Source organism: Pelodiscus sinensis, chromosome 7, assembly GCF_052426305.1.
Source record: "Pelodiscus sinensis isolate ZL-2025 chromosome 7, ASM5242630v1, whole genome shotgun sequence".
NCBI classification, from domain to species: Eukaryota; Metazoa; Chordata; order Testudines; family Trionychidae; genus Pelodiscus; species Pelodiscus sinensis.
This window is the reverse complement of record NC_143058.1, coordinates 4,399,809-4,408,008: the sequence shown is the minus strand read 5'-3', so window position 1 is coordinate 4,408,008 and position 8,200 is coordinate 4,399,809. Positions and strand designations below refer to the sequence as shown.

The 8,200-nt window shown below is 50.6% G+C and overlaps 1 protein-coding gene across 3 annotated transcripts in view; it reads left to right on the top strand.

The window, feature by feature from the left end:
- Positions 1 to 1,620: 1,620 nt before the first annotated feature.
- The window catches only part of SMARCAL1 (SNF2 related chromatin remodeling annealing helicase 1), a 63,108-nt gene continuing 56,528 nt past the window's right edge, over positions 1,621 to 8,200 (top strand). For 2 of the 3 annotated variants that reach the window (XM_075933022.2, XM_075933020.2), the window contains exons 1-3: positions 1,621 to 1,734; positions 3,153 to 4,139; positions 6,406 to 6,456. In XM_075933022.2, coding sequence (XP_075789137.2) covers positions 3,242 to 4,139; positions 6,406 to 6,456 — 949 coding nt within the window. In that variant the 5' untranslated portion in view covers positions 1,621 to 1,734; positions 3,153 to 3,241. The remainder of the gene's footprint in view (positions 1,735 to 3,152; positions 4,140 to 6,405; positions 6,457 to 8,200) is intronic. The other variant, XM_075933021.2, reaches the window with a different exon arrangement.

The following is an 8,200-nucleotide window of genomic DNA, read 5'->3' as shown; positions in this document are numbered from 1 at the left end:
GTGTGAGTTTCTCTCTGTGTCCTTCTGCTTCCCTTCCTGTATTCCTACACTGTTCTCTCTCTTCCTTATTCTGCAGAAGCGAAGAGTGAGGGAGGATTTGAGAGCAGCCTTCAACTTCCTGAAGGGAGGTTCCAAAGAGGATGGAGAGAGGCTGTTCTCAGTAGTGACAGATGGCAGAACAAGGAGCAATGGTCTCAAGTTACAGTGGGGGAGGTCTAGGTTGGATATTAGGAAAAACTATTTCCCTAGGAGGGTGGGGAAGCGCTGGGCTGGGTTCCCTAGGGAGGGGGTGGAAACTCCATCCCTAGAGGTTTTTAAGTCCCGGCTTGACAAAGCCCTGGCTGGGTTGATTTAGTTGGGATTGGTCCTGCCTTGGGCAGGGGGCTGGACTTGATGACCTCCTGAGGTCTCTTCCAGCTCTATGGTTCTATGATTCCTTACCACATGTCTTGGCACATGCATGAGTGTACAGGTTGACAGAGGATGCTCGACCTTGAAGGATCAGGGTGCGCTCCTAGGAATTTTCTTTGCTCTAAATTGGAATTTGCAGCATTGTCATAGGTGCGTTGGTCTAGCGTATGAGAAATACAAGGAGGGCGAGGAAATATCTTTTACTGAACCCAAATTCTTTTGACGAGAGAGACAAGCTTGGCAGATACACAGAGCTCTTCTTCAGTAGCTGTCTGCCCAAGCAGTCTGGGTGAGCTCCGGAAGAAAACCTGAGACAAGCTCTGTGTAGCTTGAAAGCTTGTCTCTCTCACCCACAGAAGCTGGTCTAATAAAAGATCTTCCCTCCTCCGCCTGGTCTCCTAGATGGTAACATTTCCAAAGCTTGCAAACCCCCGATTGCCTTTCCTGCCTCTGCCCCCCCCCCCCCCCCCGCTCCCCGCCGCCCTGGAAATGTTACAATCTAAGTGACAATGCAGGGAGGTAACCTGTCACTTTCGTGTTTGCACTAGGGCAGCGAGGGGCAACCTAGGCTAGTGAGTGGGCCGCACGAAGGGCCCTCCCTCAACTCAGGCTGCAAGATTGTCGTAACCAAGACGGTCACCTGGGATAGGGAATTTTTACTGGCTGCACGTGTGTACCTGGAGTTTGCAGGGGGTGCGGACTGAACCGTAGCAGCGCTTTGATGGGGCGCAGAGGGAGCGCACGGCTGCCGGTCAGTGTTGTGTGCAACCAGCCCGCACCTTGCTTCACGCGTGCTTTGCACAAGTGAGTACAGTCCTACGTGGGTGGAACCGAGCAGCATCCGGCAGCCCTGTGTGAGTGTGCAACAGTGAACAGGAGGTCTCCGGGTGGGCCGCAGGTTGCCCGCCTGTGGCTAGCACATTGCACACACTGGGCAGGTGGGGGAGGAAGGCACAGCCCCTAACACACCCAACTACGCACCGTTCATGCTAGTATGAACTATGCCATATTGGGGAAACTGAGGCACGGAGGGACCAGGGGGCAGAGCCCGGCGGGGAACCCAGGGGTCCGGCTGCCCCTCCCCCGCCCAAGGCGTAGCCACGATCAGACTCACAAGGGCTACTGATGGGGGGCCCCGGGAGACTACAGCTCCCACGGTGCAATGGGACTACACATCCCGGCGTGCAACGCGCGCTCCGCCGGCCTATCGCCCGCCCCGGCGGAGCGATGGCTGCTGGGAGTTGTAGTCCGGACATAGGCGCGCTCCTGGCTTTGGGAGCGGGCCGCGGCCCCTCTCGGCCACGCCACGCCGGTGCGTTGCGGGTGAGCCGGGGGGGGGCTGAGCCCCAGTTGAGGGGTGGGGGGGGCTGAGCCCCAGTGGCTGGGAGGCGGGGCTGAGCCCCAGTTGAGGGGGGGGGGGCTGAGCCCCAGTGGCTGGGAGGGGGGGCTGAGCCCCAGTTGAGGGGTGGGGGGGGCTGAGCCCCAGTGGCTGGGAGGGGGAGGGGGGCTGAGCCCCAGTTGAGGGGTGGGGGGGGCTGAGCCCCAGTTGAGGGGTGGGGGGGGCTGAGCCCCAGTGGCTGGGAGGGGGGGCTGAGCCCCAGTTGAGGGGTGGGGGGGCTGAGCCCCAGTGGCTGGGAGGGGGGGCTGAGCCCCAGTTGAGGGGTGGGGGGGGCTGAGCCCCAGTGGCTGGGAGGGGGGGCTGAGCCCCAGTTGAGGGGTGGGGGGGGGGGGCTGAGCCCCAGTGGCTGGGAGGGGGGGCTGAGCCCCAGTTGAGGGGTGGGGGGGGGGGCTGAGCCCCAGTGGGGGGGGGGGGGCTGGGAGGGGGGGGGGCTGAGCCCCAGTGGCTGGGAGGGGGGGGGTGAGGGGGGGGGGGGGCTGAGCCCCAGTGGCTGGGAGGGGGGCTGAACCCCAGTTGAGGGGTGGTGGGGGAGTGAGCCCCAGTGGCTGGGAGGGGGGGCTGAGCCCCAGTTGAGGGGGGTTGGGGGAGTGAGCCCCAATGGGTGAGGGGGTGAGCCCCAGTATCTAGGAGGGCTGGGGGGGTGGCTGAGTCCCAGTATCTGGGAGAGGGTGGGTGCATGATCCCTCGCCATTGAATTTTCCAGAGGAGGGGGCTGGATTGCTACCCATAGCGTCCGGGAATGGCTTTGGTGCTGGACTGTAAACTTCCCAAGGCAGGAGGGGACCCCTTGCCTTATGCCAGGGATTCTGGGGCTCGCTGCCTGTTTACCACTTGTGGCAAGAGGCTGAGCAGGAAGGACGAAGTGTGATCATACAAGGGGAGTCCTTGATTTCTAGGCTAGTTACCTGGATGAGAGATCTTTTTCAGTCAGTGTGTCTGGTTGCATCCACCTAGGGCTGGCCCTGTGTTGGTCAGGGCCCCGTGGGAGGTCGTGTGCATTGCCTCAGTTGAATTTCCAGCATGTGCTCACATCTCGGTGGGATTGTGGGAAGACTTTGGCGGTTGCAGTGATGGGGGATGGTTTTGTTATTTCTCTCCCCTCTTCTCCCCCCTGTGCTTTAGCAAGGTCTAGGGTGCAGGCCCCCAAAGGCAAGTGTCTTTATGGTTGCCCACTCTGCATATGACTTGCCATGCTGTTGCCCTACTTTTGTTTTCAGTTTTTGTACAGCACCTGTCACTCTAAAGTCTAGGTGCCAGTGGCACCATTTCATCCCCCCCCAAAAAAGCTTTTCATGCATGTGGTTACCATTTATTAGTCATCTTTGTTTTGTGGGTTTTTTAGGTTCGCCTGCAATCCTGTAAAAGGAACACTTGGATTCTTCACTTGCATTCAACACACAGATTTCAGAACGATCATTTGAATTGCGGAAGATGTCATCTGGCCTTACAGAAGAACAGAAAAGAAAAATTGAGGCGAATAGGCAGAAGGCCTTGGCTAGGAGAGCGGAGAGACTAGCAGCCCAGCAAGGAGGGCCTAGTGGGCTCATAAGCCAACAATCCAACCAGCAGAATCCAAACTATCGAGGAAACCTGGAACATCAGTGTTTGAAACAAGAAAACAATCATGTTCGGTTCATTAGCCAGCACCAGCAGAATCTCAGCAGCCATGTGGCACAGACGAGCTATGTTCAGAAAGGAAATAATCACCTTAACCCACCCCAGCAGACCTCTGGTTCATGCAGCATGCAACAGGAGAACTGTTCGGAGGACTCAGGCCGAGGGTCACAGAGTCAAATGTGCAGCACTAAGCAGTACCTCTCGATAGTCGAGAATTCTTTGACTTATTGCCCTCAAAGTTATTCAGGTGCTGAACCACCCCAGGTCCACCCAGCATTCAAAAAACCGACAGAAACGTCTCATCCGAAATTAACTGCTAATGAGCACCCAGGTGATGTTAAAGGTTTGCAAAGTCTAAACAAATCTGCCAGTGGACATGTTGGCATTAAATACCTGCCGCTATCGAGCGGCGCTACCTCGAGTGATTCCGAAATGTCAACAAATGCAGGGAAAGCCGCCAGAAAGGACGGTGGTAGCATCTCACGGTTCTGTGGTACGGTGCAGTCACTCACTCCGTTGAAGGAGGGTAAGATGCAGAAGGTGGCCAGTTCTGGTGGTGTGGGCTCTACCTTGGAGGCATCCGGTCAAAGAAAAGCACACCGTGTTATCACAGGAAGGTGTGTGAAACACAGAGAAGACCGATTCCAGGTGGAAGTAGGCTACAATGCTGAACTCATTGCTGTGTTTAAGAGCATACCTAGCAAAATTTATGGTAAGAAAATTTATAACAGTGTTTAAAACTTGGTGTGGGCCCCTGTTGCTTTTAAGAAAAATCTGCATATCAGTCTCTTTAAGGAACTGGACAGAAATCACCTTCCCCATCACAGAAATGCAGCTGTTGCAGGAGTGGAATAGGGCAGTGATGTTGTATGTAATTTTTAGGGTGTGTGTGAAAAGTAAGGCAGTTGAAACTGCAGAAGAATTAATGGAATAAATAACTCAGACTTGAATTTAGCCAAGATAATCTCCATTAGTCATCTTGCCCCCTGCTCATATGAGAAGTGTGCTGAGATGTTTTGTGACTTCAGGCATTCAGAACGAGAGCTGGTTTGGAAACTGTTTTGCCTAAAATGTTGAACTTTTGGAACAATGGTCCTGATTTGGGATTTTTTTTTTAAATCCCCTCTCCTCCCCATGACATTTTTAAAAATACATTGTTGGAGTAAATCAAAATGTTTAATTTCAGTAAATTTGGACTGTATGGATTTTGACCTTTCAAAAATACATAAAGTACATTCTGAAATGAAAAGTCACTTTGAAACAAAAAAAAAAAAAAACAAATCCAAAGATTTCACTCCAGAAATATCAAAAAAGAACATTTTGACATTTCTAAATTTTTTTCTATTTGTTTCAAAATGAAATTTTGTTGTAAATTGGTACAATTGTTTAAAAATTGCTTTTACCAAAATGGCATTTTCTGACAGAAAACTATTTTGACAAAAAAAAAAAGTCTGCCAGTTTTGGTAGGAATCTTTGAGGGTGGGGGAAACAGAACTTTGGAGATCGGAATAGAGAAATGGTCAGTTTCTGTTGCTCTTGGACAATAGGTTGTCTCATAGTCTTGAAGGCCAGAAGGTACTGTTGAGATCATCTAGTCTGACCTGCACATCACAGGCCACAAAACTTTACCTACCCACTCTTGAGATAGGCCCATAACCTCCGACTGAAGTACTGAAGACCTGAAATATCAATTTAAAAACTTCTAGTTACAGAGAATCTACCATTTACTCTAGTTCAAACTAGGGATGTAAAATCCTGGTTAATCACTTAACCGGTAAAACATTAGGTTAACATTTAACCGGTTAATCAATTAAAGTGGGATCCGGTCTGCAGGTGGCTACCAGCCTCCGCCAGAGCAGCACCTGTCTGCAGCAGACCCTGCCTCCCCCTGGACAGAGGCAGCTCTGCAGCAGACCCCTGTGGGGCTGGAGCGCTGCTCCCGCTCCCACTGATTACCAATTTCATATCCCTAATTTAAACTAGTGACTCCTGCCGTGTGCTTCAGAGGAAGGCAGCCCCCTCCTCCCTTAGGGTTTCTGTCAATCTGACCAGGGAAACATTCCTTTCTGACCCCAGATGTGGCTCTCAGTTAGACCTCGAGCATTTGAGATCCACCAGCCAGACACTGGGGAAAGAATTCTCTGTAATAATTCAGAGCCCTTCTCATCTAGTGCCGCCTCTTTGGCCACTGGAGAGATGTGCTAGTCGCAGTCATTCATGGACCATATGCCACTGTAGGCAACGTCCTTATGGAAAGCCGAGACAGAACTTCATTCCTTTGACTTAGAAACCTGCATCTAAGGCTCCGTTTGCCCTTTCAGCGATAAAACGTGTGCGGATCAGGGTGTGAAAAAATCCCCCCGACTGACACAAGTGTTACCACCAAAAAGTGGGCCAGTGTGGAGATGCTCTCCTGCTGACAAAGCCATTGCCCCTTGTTGGGAGGGTTTTTATTTTGTCTGCAGGACAGCAGGCTGCCTCCCACAAAGACCTAAGACCTACAACTGCATGTCTGGAGCAGCACAACTGGGCCTAAACTTGTTGATGGGCCGTGTCTATTCATTTGTTCTTGTGCTCACATTGGCCCTTAACTCAACTTTGTAATCAGCACCAGTCTAATCCTGTGGTCTCCAGTTGTCCTAGTGTCCTCTACATTCACCTCCTTGACGTCCAAGGTTGTGCACAAATATTTGTACCCACCCTTCTTTGCAAAATCCTTTCCTCTTTTCAGTCCGTGCTGCCTTCTGTGATTTACTTCCACTCTCTTCTCCTATTTGTATGGATTTTTTTTGTGCTATCCGACTGCTAAGTCTTTCTGTATTCCCAACTGTCCTGCAGTTGTAATAACAATGTGCAGTGCTTTTGACAGGTATGTGTGAAGTGTTTGTATAAACAGACCAGATTCTCTTTAATTGCTAAGCCTTTACCAGCCCTGTGTGTTTCTGTTCTCAAATGACTCAAATTCCGTCCAATTTCAGATCCTGCTATGAAGATGTGGAATTTTAGTTTAGAAGACTACAGGAGTCTCAGTAAGTGAGCAGTCTATGGCGTGATAGACAAGATGAAAGTCTCTCTCTCACCTCTGCATCTTTACTGTTGGCTGTGTTATTACTGTACTGTTAAAACAATAAACACATTTGAGGTCCTTCTGCGAATCTCCGAATTTAGTTAGAATGAACTGGATTTCTAGGTGTAATCCAAATGCTAAACATATGCTTTCTCCGCTCACTAAGGATACATCTACACTGCAGACTTATTTCGAAATAAGTTATTCTGGAATAGTTATTCTGAAATAGCTTATTTTGAAATAGCATGTCTACACTGCAGGGAAGCTTCAAAATTAGTCTAGGGCAGGATTCCCTAATGTAGATGCGCTATCTTGATATAGATTCCCAGGAGGCACTGGGGAGGAATAACTTACAACGGCCCTGGTGAGGGGCTACAGGCAGTCCCCGGGTTACATGGATCCGCCTTACATCGGATCCCTACTTACAAACAGGGTGAGGCAACCCCGCACTAGCTGCTTCCCCCCAGCAGACCAAGGAGACGCGAAGCTAGCGCCCTCCCCCCCCCCCCCAGCAGACCAGGGAGACACGGAGCTAGCGCCCCCCGCCCCCAGCAGACCAGGGAGACGCGGAGCGGCTTTTCTCAGCAGACACCTCAGCTTGAGAATAAAGGACTGAGGGAAGTGAGGTGTGGGAGAATAAAACAGCTCTGGAGAAATGTTTGGCTAGAGTTTCCCCTACAATATGTACCAGTTCCAACTTACATATAAATTCAACTTAAGAACAAACCTACAGTCCCTATCTTGTACGTAACCCGGGGACTGCCTGTATTTCAAAATAGCAGTGGAGCGTCTACACACGCCTTATTTCGAAATTGCTATTTCAGAACGGGCGTTATTTCTTGTAGAATGAGGTTTACAGATTTTGGAATAAGACATCTGTTATTTTGAAATTATTTTGAAATAACGGAATGGCTGTGTAGACACTCACATTATTTCGAAATAATGCTAGTTATCTCTAAATAACAGTGCAGTGTAGATGCACCCTAACTGAATATATTAGGAGTGAACAAACCATAGATTATGGCTGAATTCATGCAACTCGTTCATATGGATCCATGCAGAGAAAGCGACAACATACCGGAAGTGCAGGCTGGCCAATACTTTACTTAATGATTTCCTCTGATGCTATATTTTTAAACAGTACACTAAACAGTTTCAGGAAGCTGTTTGTCTTCCTGTTTACTGTGAGTGTGGGGAGTGAAATGGAATGAGCTTAGCTTTGTATGAGGTTGTCATGGGGTTGCCTCAGAATTTGAAAGATCAGGGGATGGTTTTCTTCACTGTAGACTGGAGAGGATTTGAGATGGTTGCAGAGAAAATGCTTTTCAGGTGGGCTTTTTCGAAAGTACTTAGCCTTCATCCAACTCCGCTTTCCTTGAAGTCAGTGGTGAAACTGCTGTTGATTTCAATGGGAGCAGATTTAGGCCAATGCTTTGGGGAAAACCCTTCAGCCCTAATTTTAACCTCCCAGACAGATGGCTGCGTATTTAAGCGCTGACTCTTTTACAGGCAGTCCCCGACTTACGCGGATTCGACTTATGTCGGATCCGCACTTACGAACGGGGCTTTCTCGCCCCGGAGGTCGAGGTGGTGGATTGCTACCTGCGAGCTCCGGGGCGAGAAAGCCCCGTTCGTAAGCTGCTCCGGTGCCCCTGGTCTGCTGGAGACCGCCTCCAGCAGACCAGGGGCACCGGGCGGGTTCCCGC